General features: G+C 40.2%; 1 protein-coding gene across 4 annotated transcripts in view; it reads left to right on the forward strand.

The window, feature by feature from the left end:
• Nucleotides 1-12,696, forward strand: part of LOC121729435 (protein purity of essence) — a 63,973-nt gene that overhangs the window by 38,913 nt on the left and 12,364 nt on the right. For 2 of the 4 annotated variants that reach the window (XM_042117948.1, XM_042117949.1), the window contains exons 54-76: nucleotides 160-305; nucleotides 567-635; nucleotides 1,041-1,210; nucleotides 1,303-1,591; nucleotides 1,712-1,903; nucleotides 2,043-2,144; nucleotides 2,390-2,549; nucleotides 2,724-2,886; nucleotides 3,904-4,113; nucleotides 4,432-4,545; nucleotides 4,920-5,023; nucleotides 6,136-6,280; nucleotides 6,879-7,070; nucleotides 7,555-7,729; nucleotides 8,076-8,210; nucleotides 8,558-8,657; nucleotides 8,992-9,211; nucleotides 9,543-9,724; nucleotides 9,972-10,078; nucleotides 10,261-10,418; nucleotides 10,670-10,810; nucleotides 12,277-12,377; nucleotides 12,521-12,630. In XM_042117948.1, the coding sequence (XP_041973882.1) occupies nucleotides 160-305; nucleotides 567-635; nucleotides 1,041-1,210; nucleotides 1,303-1,591; nucleotides 1,712-1,903; nucleotides 2,043-2,144; nucleotides 2,390-2,549; nucleotides 2,724-2,886; nucleotides 3,904-4,113; nucleotides 4,432-4,545; nucleotides 4,920-5,023; nucleotides 6,136-6,280; nucleotides 6,879-7,070; nucleotides 7,555-7,729; nucleotides 8,076-8,210; nucleotides 8,558-8,657; nucleotides 8,992-9,211; nucleotides 9,543-9,724; nucleotides 9,972-10,078; nucleotides 10,261-10,418; nucleotides 10,670-10,810; nucleotides 12,277-12,377; nucleotides 12,521-12,630 (3,485 nt within the window). The remainder of the gene's footprint in view (nucleotides 1-159; nucleotides 306-566; nucleotides 636-1,040; nucleotides 1,211-1,302; nucleotides 1,592-1,711; nucleotides 1,904-2,042; nucleotides 2,145-2,389; nucleotides 2,550-2,723; nucleotides 2,887-3,903; nucleotides 4,114-4,431; nucleotides 4,546-4,919; nucleotides 5,024-6,135; nucleotides 6,281-6,878; nucleotides 7,071-7,554; nucleotides 7,730-8,075; nucleotides 8,211-8,557; nucleotides 8,658-8,991; nucleotides 9,212-9,542; nucleotides 9,725-9,971; nucleotides 10,079-10,260; nucleotides 10,419-10,669; nucleotides 10,811-12,276; nucleotides 12,378-12,520; nucleotides 12,631-12,696) is intronic. The other 2 variants (XM_042117950.1, XM_042117952.1) reach the window with 1 other exon arrangement.

Consider the following 12,696-nt stretch of genomic DNA (forward strand, 5'->3'; position numbering starts at 1 on the left):
ATCTGTGCAATTACTCACAATTTGTTTGCAAACAAGGGCGATAATAATTTTCATGAAAACTAAACCTGATTTTATAAATAGCAGAGAAAAAAACGATATTTTAAAATGTGGGTCCGTACTCCGTAATTTTGCTGTAGTAACAATGACGCTTTGCTTTAGATCGGACGACGAAGGCAGCACAGCGGCGACTGACGGCAGCACTTTACGCACGTCGCCCGCGGATCCGGCCGGCTCGGCCGCGTCCGACAGCGGCGGATCCGGCGCCGACAGCATCGGCGGAGCGTCCGGACGGAGCAGCGCTTACGGTGAGTTGGAGCTTTATTGAGGTTACTGTAATATAAGACCCTATTATGTGTATTTTAATGTATGGCTATCTCGGTGCTATTGCCCGAACGGAAAGCGAAGTGAATATTTTGTATTTTAGTTATGTGTATTGTATATTTTTACTTTTACAGACAAGTGTTTTATTATACGACTAGTTTTGTTTGTATCTTAGTTTCTAGCGATTTATTTACAATATATTATATGTACCGTTTATGTATATGTATACACATGGAATTTTTTAGGCGACATCGCGGTAGCCTCTGGCTCTATGGCCAACACTACCATAGACGATGCACCTCTGGCTGTCGCAGGCTAGTACTATTTATACGCGAATTAACAAGTATAAACATTAGAATACTAGTGCATCTTTATACTAACACGTCACACATCTACATGTATTTATCTATAACCGTAGAAATATATCTATCTTATTTTTACCAACATACGTAACATTGTAACCACATGTCACGTTTAAGTTTTTCAGTCGCATATAACATAATTCAAATAATGTAATCTTGATGGCCGAGCTTCGTAACAAGATTTAATTATCATTGCTTCATAACGTGTTTATACCATTCTACGTTAAATATTGTTAAACTGGACGTAAAAGGTTACAAACATTGTCACGGTAACTGTGCACAGGAATTTGATATCATCAGCTATAGAAATTGGCCGTTAATAATAAGCAAGTATTTATATAAAGTATGTTTCAACAGCGGGTCCATCGAGTTCTTCCCAGCCAGTGGCATCGACCTCTCGCGTCGTCGAAGTTGAGAATGAAGCTAGGAAGTTGCACGCACTGCGTCTCTCGCTACTCTCGGCGGCGCTCGACGCATTGCCGACCCTCAGGACACTGCCCGGTGTTAGAGCCATACCGTTTGTTCAGGTATATAAAAATATACTCTATGATAACTTTTCAACTAATGTCCAGAAAAACTTGTATTCGTACCGGTACTAATATCCATAAAATTATTCTAGGTGATCCTTATGTTAGCTGGAGATCTCGACTCGAGCGTAGAAGGTGACAGAGTTGTACTGGAGCGTCTACTCGACGCCCTCGTGTCAGAACTGGGAATGAAGGCCGATGACGCTACCGGTGAGGAGCAAGCGGAGAGGCGCGAGTTGCAGCTGGCTATAATGCGCTTGGAGTTGCTAGTGTCGGAGTTGGACGCTCAGGGCGAGCGCGTGACTGGCGAGCGTGTAGCCCCGCCCGTTCACGAGCGTACTAACCGCCGTGAACTGCAGCTTGTCATCATGCGTGTGCTGAGTGAGTGATTTTATTGTTTATATTTAAAAGTGATTTGTTAATGACAATGTATCATAATATAATACATTTTACCAATTAGAAGCCTATTTAATGCAAACAAAAATTACATTAATTTCTCAGGCGTCCTCATGGCACGCTGGAAGACGTGCGGCGCTAGTGGTGCGGGCGCGGCGCGGGCTGAAGTGGGTGGGGCGGCGTGCGCGGCGCATGTGTCTCGACTCGCGGCCGCCGCCCTTGTGCGTGCGGGCGCGCCGGAACACTTCTATGGCGTCCTTGCCGCTATGCTTCCGTATTGGAAGGAGCATGCGCCAAGTAAGAATACTGCTGTACCTACTACTAATAAAAATATTGCCTATTAACAATAACAAGTTGCTTAGAATAATGCTGTTAAATTTAATTTTTAAAGTAGACAACATTTCTAAAGTATAATAAAAATGTTTTCACAATCTAGCATCATCTAGCTCTACACCCGGACAACAAACTCTGTTGAAGCCACAACCGCCGCAGCCACTGCCTGATATGCAACCGTTCTTTGTCAAAGAATATGTTAAGAGTGAGTAATTTTATATTATTTACTTTATAACATGTTGTGCAACTAATATTATTAGTTGCACAACATGTTATAAAGTAGCACATTATGTGGGTGAATGTTTCATATCTTGTAGAAAAGAGTATAGAGTTCCTATCTCTTATTTATCACACTTATTTTGTTAAAAAGTGATTTTGTGCTTGAGTGTCTTTATTACTGGCTCAGTGAAATCTTCTATTGCTCTCTCTTATAATAATAACTCATTGTAGGTCACGCGCTCGACGTGTTCGACAACTACCCGCAACTGCTGATGGAGATGGCGCTGCGGCTGCCGTGCCAGATCCACAAGCACTGCGACCCCGCCCACTTCGACGCGCGCTGGCGCACGCTGCTGTGCGAGTACATGATGAACCAGCAGACACCGCTCAGGTATTATTTTATGACATTATCGCATTATTATCATCATAGAAGTTTACTTTGGCTTGGCACCTTATTTTATCGAATTTATATTGGAGTAGCATAATTACATAATTATCACAATATATAATAATAATATAATTAATCAAATAGAATGTAATTATCATTATGTTTTTATCACAACAGGAAACAAGTACGCAAGCTCCTGCTACTTCTGTGCGGCACGCGCGAACGCTACCGCCAACTGCGCGACGTGCACGCACTCGACACGCACCTTAACGCCGCCAAGGCGCTGCTAGGCACTGACCCGGCCTACGATAAGCTTGTAAAACTCATGGACCATCTTAAGGTGAGTTGTAGGGAAAAGTATGAAATATAATATTTAATTATAACTTTAATATATAATATCTATATATACTTTAAATAGTGAATGCTGTGAAAATTTATATGTATGCATTTGTCATCTTTGGTGATAGTTTTTAATGATAATCATAAATTACGTCACACGATTGTCATGATTTTTCCCACCTTTAGTGGTCACATGTCAGACCCTTTCCCTTATCACAGTATAGCAATATTAGTCCCTACAGTAACGAAACGCCTTTGATGTCGCACGATGCCGCCACCGATGACAGGCACCGAGCAGATATGCCAGGGTTGTCACGAAACGGGAAATAAAATAAAAATAAAATATTGTGCTTGTAATGCAAATGTTATCATTTAATCTGTTTAATCAGCGTGTTATATTTACATATTTATTTATTTTAAAAACTTTATGCACATAATATAGGTACAAAGGTGGACTTAATGCCGTATGGCATTATCTACCAGTTAACCTTTGGGCGATACAAGGACAAAGTTGTATAGGTGCCAGTCGAGTTGAAAGAGGAAAAGACAGAAAAAAATAATAAATATATATTATACTTATAAAATATATATTGTATAATATTATAATATACTTATATTATACATATTATCACACATAAAATTATATACAGGGTGTAACAAAAATAAGTGATAATACTTTAGGGTGTGTACGTGCACGTACATTCGTTTCACTATCTTTGGGATATGTTATATTGCTATACTGTGCCCTTGTGTTCTTCACCAACTCAATAATTTAAATTTCGCTTTTCAATTTATAAAATTTAATATGTGATGTCAAAATCTTAGCACGCCTTCCCCCCTCCTTGTCACACCATGTCACACTTCGCCGACACCCTCCCCCCCTCTTTAGGTGTGACACTCTTTATGGACGGTCCCTTATTGTCTCGGGTTGGTTAGTTCCAGGTTGTTCTTAAAATTTTCGATTACCTTTCAGTTTCAAGGTTGTTGTTAACTTGTCATAATTAAACTTATCATGCAGGCGTGCGCGGAGATCGTGAGCGCTCGCACGGGCAACTGGCAGGTGGCGTGCCTGTCGGAGCGCCGCGATACTCTGGCGTGGCTGGTGCGGTGCGCGCGCCGCCTGCACCCGCACGTCGCGCCAACGCTGCTCCAACTGCTGCAAGCTGCGTTGTGCGCCCCCGCTGCGAGTGCCGCGGCCGCGCCTGCGCAACCCGCACAACCTGCTAAGGTAAAATACAACAAGTTTATGCATAAAATGAAACTAAAATACAGATTGAACAGCAACATAATATTATGACTTCGACAGTATGTTCACGTCATACCCAAATATTGACTTGAAATATATTGAAATATATGTCAACATTTTTCAATTCATAATGCGTTCTATTCGCAAAGCTCACATTTGTTTCTGATTATTATTAGAAACTAGACAGTACCAGAGTCAGTTACGGGCAGCAAAAGACGGTATCTTGAACTGTCAGCGAGAAGATTATTACAATCAATAATTATACATGAGTTTTTATAAAAGTCTTTATGTCTGGTGCAGGGTTCAAGCGATTGGAGCGAACGCGAACGCAGCGCGGACAGTGACGTGGTGTCGGACGGCTCCAAGTTCCAGGAGTCACGAGTGCCGCAGCTCGTGCAGCAGATATTGAAACAGGTATGTGATTTATATAGTCTAATTCGTGAGTACTAACACTTATCTGCGTGCTTTAAAAAATTCTATTGATTTCCTTTTGTCTTTGATGATAAAGCAAGAAGCTGTATACAGAAGGATATGTGTTTTAAGAAACTTTTGGATATAATATCATACGGACGATACGTTGTTTGTATTATAAAAAGCTTACAAAATATATTTTCGTTAAAATGTATTTTGTAAGCTTTAAACACGTACACACCCTAAAGTATTATCACTTGTTTTTGTTACACCCTGTATATACAAGGAAAAATTTAAATTGGTTTTTTTCAGGCTCCCTATGACGAATAAATCCAAGCACTTTCATCAACAACATTATATTATTGTCTTTTTTTTAGGTGCCACAAGAAGAACTGAAACTCTTCGTAAAGGCATTCCTCCTTGAGACGAATTCTACAGCTGTACGCTGGCAGGCCCACGCCTTGCTTCTGGCTATTTACAAGTGAGTTATAAAGAACTGTTATAATGTTGTCTTTTTACTAAATGAAACTATGCTACGAAGCTAGCTACGAAGATAATAAATCGTCAATGCAACATTAAAATATGGCGTTATATTCACCAGTTGCAATAAACTATTATTCGGTATGAACGCGCTCTTTGTAAATTTGACATTTCAGTGATGATGTAAATCTCTTCTGTAATTTAAATAAGGGCTCCATTCCACCGCGCCGCACGGAGAGGCTACGCACGTGCGTCAAGCTTCGCTTTGTAAGAAAATATATGTGACTGTTTCCACTGCAACCCACGGACACGCTACGCACGAATTGACTCACGTAGCTTGCTCGAATATGGTGCACACGTAGCTCAACGCTGGCCACGCTACGCATGCTATAGATCAGTTAACTAAAGCTGGCTCGTTCACAGTGCTCACACTTATGCAATTTCACTATACAGTATGTTTAAAAATATAATATGTTTTCATCATGATAAAAATTATCGTATAATCTGCGTACGATAATAATATGCTATCGTACATCGTACGTACGCACAAAATTATCGTATGTGTACGATAACTATCGTACGGTTCCGAACCCTGGCCGCACGCCGATCACACGTTGCCGACTTGTAACATCACGCTGTATTTATAAACAGTAGTATAAGAAAAACAATAACTGTCCCCGTCACGCTCATAAGATAGACCGCGCGCGAGAGAGACTGACAGACTTTTTATGATGCGTATGTAGTACGACGTCACGCCACGCGCTTATTCATAGACACTACACAAGCGCAATGTTTAAATGTGTTGATCGTGCCAGCTCTTGTTAACTGACCTGTATGCACGGGATACACGGAAGCGTGTACATAGGCAGTGGAAACGTTGACCCACGTAGTCAAAGAAATAAATCCGCGCGTGCGCCGCGGTGGGTTGGCGCCTTTATCCGCCTGACGGACGCTTAGCATGGAAATATTTCAACTCATGAATAGTATTAAAATTCCTATACTCTTGAAGTCATAATAGATCCTGCCTTCGAAAAGAATACTCTTTCGAACTCATGAACTTTTAAGAACTACTAAAAATCTGTTATTTTAATGAATACAAAATGTTTTTGTTAGCAACTCGTCGCAATCAGACCAATCGTCGCTCGTGTCACTGCTATGGGGTCTGTGGCCGTCGCTGCCGCAGTATGGACGCAAGGCGGCGCAGTTTGTGGACCTACTCGGATACTTCACACTCAAGACACCTAATATTGATACTGAGGTAAAATACATTATGTTATGTTGTGAACTTTCGAACATAAAATAGATGTAACTATTTTCTATGAAATTATGAAACCTAATCGTCAAGCGGTAAATCAAACAAAAAATAGATGAACATTTTTATGATTTTCTTGGAGCTAACTTATATAGTAAACAGGCATTGACGTAAGTTATCATACCTGTCTGTTTTTTAATTTTGTTAACAAGAGATTTTATCAGTTTTTAATTGTATGATTTAAGAGTGACGTTACATCAATTTATAATCATAGAATTATAACCTTTAGAAAAGGCATTCCATACAATCGTCAGAGCGAAAATGTGTCACCCTCATCTGAGAGCAGTGTGCCTTAGGACGCGGTGACAGTCGGACGTGTTTAATGCATTGATTACGTAAAATATGCATTGAAAGCGTAAAATGAGTGAAAGAGAAAGTAGTATATGCTATTGCTGTAAGACAAAAAGGACGACAATATTTTCTCGATACACATTTAGCATGCAAAAACATTGGTACAGTTTTGATGACGTATGCCATATCCAAGTATTGACATCGTTGTTTATAATATCGCCACCAATACTTATTGTAAATATCTTTTCAACAGAAATACATAGGCAGTGCAGTGGAACTACTCCGCAATCAGAACGCGGTGCTCTCGTCGCACGGCAACGCCGCGCTGTACGCCGCGTTAGGCGCCTTCGTCGAGCTCGACGGATACTATCTCGAATCCGAGCCGTGCCTCGTCTGCAACAACCCTGAACTACCCATGGCGACCATCAAACTGCCTACTATCAAGGTATGTATAGCACGTTGAAGTTAACTAGGCAGCTTTTTTAAAGGAGATTTTAGGGAAACGGGTGCCAAATTAATTTATGCGTGTAGTAGGTATTGTATAAGATACAGAAAGGTTATCCATAGACTAGGGCATAATTGGGATGACAAATGTGTGTTATTTGATGACTTATGGAATGTTAATTACATTCCATAAGTCATCAAATAACGTACATACGTGTTAAAGTTTTTAGTGTAGTAAAAGAACTAAAACAAATAAAGCCCTATTCATGTTAAATAAATAAGTAGCATATATATTTCAGAACTATGTCAGAAGAGAATGGAACTAAAAAAACTTTAGATAACTATAAACTATGAAACAAATGCAGTATTTGGTAGATTTTATCCAAAATATAAATTAATAATATATTTACTTCCAAAATATTGACCTATTTTTGTAACTATACACTTGGGTTTAAATAATTATAGCATCATTCTCATGTTTTCAGATCGACTCGAAATTCACTACCACGACACAGATAGTGAAGCTGGTGAGCAGTCACACGATATCTCGCATCTCGCTCCGCATCGGCGACATCAAGCGCAGCAAGATGGTGCGCACCATCAACTTCTATTACAACAACCGCACCGTCCAGGCCGTGCAGGAGCTGAAGAATAAACCTGGTGAGTGGACAACAGTTACACTATGGAGAAGTGTAACAAGAACAATCAGTGCTGTTACAAGAACGATCTGAAATGTTATAAGAACAGCCAGGAATCGAAAGTGACCATTAATTTAATTTGTTCAGTACATAGCCTTTTGTTTTTTTCTCGTATATAAGTATAAGATGGGTAATGATATGTTATGTTTGCGTTCATAAGCAAATTAATTGCATAACACTAACAAAAGTAAATGGCACCATTGGTCAATTTTGACGTCTCGGATGACGTTCCTTCGTAACGTGAGTAGACTATCAAGAATAGCGTGGCCAGTAAAGTTTGAGTTCATAGATAAGTGTCTATCCCCCAGGCATGTGGCACAAGGCGAAGCGCGTGCAGCTGCAGTCGGGCCAGTCTGAAGTCCGCGTGGACTTCCCGCTGCCGATCGTCGCGTGCAACCTCATGATGGAGTACGCTGACTTCTACGAGAACCAGCAGGCCACCGGTAAGAGAATAATCAAAGCTATATACCGTCCGTGATACATCTTAATTTAAGATGTATATATTAACCCTTTAATCCCCAAGCGGCCGAGTATTGGTGTCTTATTTCATGTTTTTCATTATAAAATTAGCACATTATTAAGAATAATTTACTTTATCTAACGCTTCTTTATACATCAATAATTATAATAGCAGTTGTTGACAATTTATTTTCTTTTGTCTTTCATGGTTGAAAATTGTTACATATTTCTAAGAAGTGCAAGAAGACTATGTTTTATTACTGACAAGGTTAAACATGAACTACTAAAAGCATACATTCAATAGCTTATTCTGACATATTATTTACGACAGGTGAATCTCTGCAATGTCCTCGCTGCTCTCAGTCCGTGCCGGCGAACCCCGGAGTGTGCGCCAACTGCGGGGAGAATGTGTTCCAATGCCACAAGTGCCGGTAAGAACTTACTAGTTACTACTCCATTTGACAACACTTGTAATTAGCTTTTGCTTGTAAAATTATAGACATACATCATATTCCGTTTCGGTTCAATTCTAGCTTTTAAACAAAAATTTTAAATCAATTAACTGCTATTGTATTCTTTATCACGCAGTAGTGACGTTTAAATTGCTAGAACAAACCAAATACCTATAAAGTTCACTCGATTATGGTAAATTATTCAAATACCTAACAACATTAAATACAACTACTACTCATTAAACATAACTTTGCCCAGCAGTGGGACAGATACACTCTTCAAAAAAGCATTAATATTGTATATGTCTTGCAGCGCCATAAACTACGACGAGAAGGATCCGTTCCTGTGTCACGCGTGCGGTTTCTGCAAGTACGCCAAGTTCGAGTACACGCTGACGGCTCGGCCGTGCTGCGCCGTCGATACGATAGAGAGCGACGACGAACGCAAGAAGACCGTACACACTATCGGTGCGTTACTGGACAAGGCCGACCGCGTTTATAGGCAGCTGATTGCCAATAAACCTGTGTTGGAGGTACGTACTATGTTTGTTTTATAGCGAAGAAAAGAAAGAAAACAGTGTACTTAATAACATTTTTAAATTGTATAGCATCAAGTCAGTTATAACTTATAAGTATATCATTGCAGTGTATATCATTGTTTGCCACTCGGCGCGCTGTTTTAATACCATCATATTGTTTGTATGTTTTACGGCGTACTGACACACTTGTCTTTATTGTTGTTTAACTCAACGAAGTGATTCATGACCACGTAAATAGCGTCGTAAACGTTAAAATCGTGTATAATTCTCTAAGCATATTTGTGCACTTTAACAGTAACATCTAATTTAAATGTTGTTTTCGCAGTCCCTGGTGCACAAGATAAGCGAGCATCGCGTGGAGCGCGCGGACGAAAACAGCAACCCGCCCGGCTTCGGCGCGGCGCAGATCAACCGCGTCATACAGACGCTTGCGCACAAATACTGCGTCGAAAGCAAAAGCCACTTCGAGGATCTTTCCAAGATCATACAGAAGGTGCTGGCGTGCAGGTGAGATGCCAACAAACACCATAAAAATTATACATAGACTTTATAGGCACTTACGCCGCAAAAAGATAGACACACGTCTAAAAGTAATTATCTTAAGACATTAACAGTGTTTCTCCACTGATTTGCAGTGTATTTGAGGATACAGCTTTACATTTGTATGACCAATAAACTGCAAAACTTATGTAAAGTTGATATAAACATGCTTTTTTTTCGACGATATTTTTAACATTCGTTCGTATTTTCGCAGAAAAGAGTTGGTAGCATATGATAGATCCCAGAGTGAGCAACTCAAAGGTGACACTTTGCCGGTTTATGCTGGTCTACTCCAGAACTATGATGGTGATATTACTAAAGGTAAGATAAAAGATACTTAATTTTCTTTATAATTAGTAAATTATGAACTATATTTCAATCTTAAAATTGCAAACTCAACAACTTTTTTTTCTTGGAGACCTACGCACGATGAATGAAAGATGAAATTTATCGGAGATTATAATAAACATGGATGCCGAGTAAGACTATTTTGTTCTTTCTAGGTGGCGGTGCCTGCTATGGCTGTTCGCTGGCGTGCGCTGAACAGTGCTTGACGCTGCTGCGCGCGTTGGCCTCGCAACATGAGCACCGGGCACGCCTATGCCGCTTCGGTCTTGTGCACGAGCTGGTGCATCATAACCTGCATCGCGGCACGCCACAGGTAGGAATACGCACGAACTAGCGTACGTACGTGCGTGCGCACACGCGTAGGTACGTGAGACCATTCAGAGTTCCTCTGACGTGCCATTTATTACTTAAGAAGTTAAGACATACGTTTATGTCACCGACTTTAGGTTAACTCGAATAAGAACTCTAATATAGACTGGCTCGTATCTCATTACCATAATTTTCATATTTGTTATAAATCGTGTTCTATCGACATGTCAGTAAGAATTATTTTTCATTGTGTAGAGTCAAGAAGAGGTTCGCTCGCTCATATGTCTGGTGACGCGCGACAACCTGCCGGCCACCGAGCAACTGTGTACTCTACTCTCGCAGCGCATTACACTCTCGCTGATGGGACACGCGGCTTCGCAAGATCATAACAATTCGGTAAGTTACGAGGGCTGCTATTTATGTATCCGGAATTAAAAAAAGAAACAAACATATATCATTTAATATGGTTTTATTGCTTTTCAAAATATTCGCCGCGATGATCGACACACTTTTGCATACGCTGGAACCAATTTTCATAGCACTTTTTCCATTCTGATTGAGGTATCTCCAAAACGTGCATTTTGAACGCATCAACAGCCTCTTCGCGGCTCGAAAAACGTTGACCACGTAATTTGTTCTTCGCGTATGGAAATAAAAAGAAATCGTTAGGTGCCAAATCAGGGCTGTACGGCGGATGACCAGTCAATTCGATCTTTTGACCCTCCAAAAACTGAGTTGTTTCAGCTGAGGTGTGACAGCTAGCATTGTCGTGATGTATGATTCTGCGTTGTCGGTTGTCCTTTCTTATTTCTTCAAAGACTTCTGGTAAACAAATGGTCGTATACCATTCAGAATTAACCGTTTTACGATTCTCTAATGGCACTGTAGCCACATGTCCATTAATTCCAAAAAAACAGGCGACCATTTGCTTCAAAGTACTTTTTGCACGAGTAACTTTTGTTGGTTTCGGCTCATCTTGGAACACCCACACCGTTGACTTGTTTAGTTTCGGGGTCATATGCATAGATCCAAGATTCATCACCTGTGTAGATATTATAAACGGCTTTTGACGTACCACGGTTGTATTTTTTTATCATTTTTTTGCACCAATCGACACGAGCCCGTTTTTGATCGATTGTCAAGTTGTGCGGAATCCAACGCGAACATTTTTTTTTTTTAGCCAAATGTTCGTGTAATATCTTATGTATGCTCGTCATACTTATGCCTAAGGACGCCTCTATCTCGCGATATGTAACATGGCGATCACGCATTATTAGTTCCCGCACAGCATCTATATTTTGTGGGACAACAGCTGTTTTTGGGCGACCTTCTTTATTTTCATCCGTGAGCATAGACCGCCCACGATTAAACTCACTGTACCAGTGATAAACAGTGGTTTTTGATGGTGCTTCATCTCCAAAAGTTGCGGTGAGTTGAATAAAGCACTGTTGTTGATTTAGCCCACGCCGAAAATCGTAGTAAATCATTGCACGAAAATGTTCACGCGTTAAATCCATGGCAAATGAAGACACACAATTTTCAAAATGACGCCACAATGGTAAAATAATTGACAGTCACATGAAACAAAATGTATTCTTCAACCAAAGAGTTCTATTTTCAAATGTTGTAATTACTTTTTAAATATTGTTCTTGTAAGTGGCCAGTTCCGGATACATAAATAGCAGCCCTCGTATCATAACTTTGTGTTATGTTTTAGCTTGTTAAAGCGTGTCACGAATGTGACAATACAAACTGACACATGGACGATGGAACAATGGTGAAATGGATTTGTAGTTTTTTTGTGATGCAGGAAGCAGATAAAAGTACGTAGAAATAAGTTTTTAATTTATGAAATATTTCAGGTGCGTCCTCTTGTGCTGCTGCTGGGGTCGTTAGTGAAGATACCAGATTCCGTGGAGTGCTGGGAAGTGAGGCTCCGTTGTATTGTCAAGCTATGGGTCTGGTAAGCAACATTTTTCCTGTTTACTAGCATGTTTTTAGTTTGTATTGAAATAAATAATAATCTAGCCGGCACCCTGACAAAATTAATACAGACTTGATCGCAAGCACCATAAAATAGGTTGTTTATTTATTATTTTTGCTTAGGTGTTGCCCTCAACTGACCGAGGTGGCTGGTATACCTCCGGCCGCCAATGCCATCCTAAAGGACGAAGTATTAGCTGGTCTTCCCGGAATCAACGCTTCATCACCTAATAGTAAGCTGTATTCTTCAAATTTAAAAGTTTGTAATTGTTGAAAGGATGTTTGTTATTCTAAGCTAG

Source organism: Aricia agestis, chromosome 8 (assembly GCF_905147365.1).
Source record: "Aricia agestis chromosome 8, ilAriAges1.1, whole genome shotgun sequence".
Taxonomy (NCBI): Eukaryota; Metazoa; Arthropoda; class Insecta; order Lepidoptera; family Lycaenidae; genus Aricia; species Aricia agestis.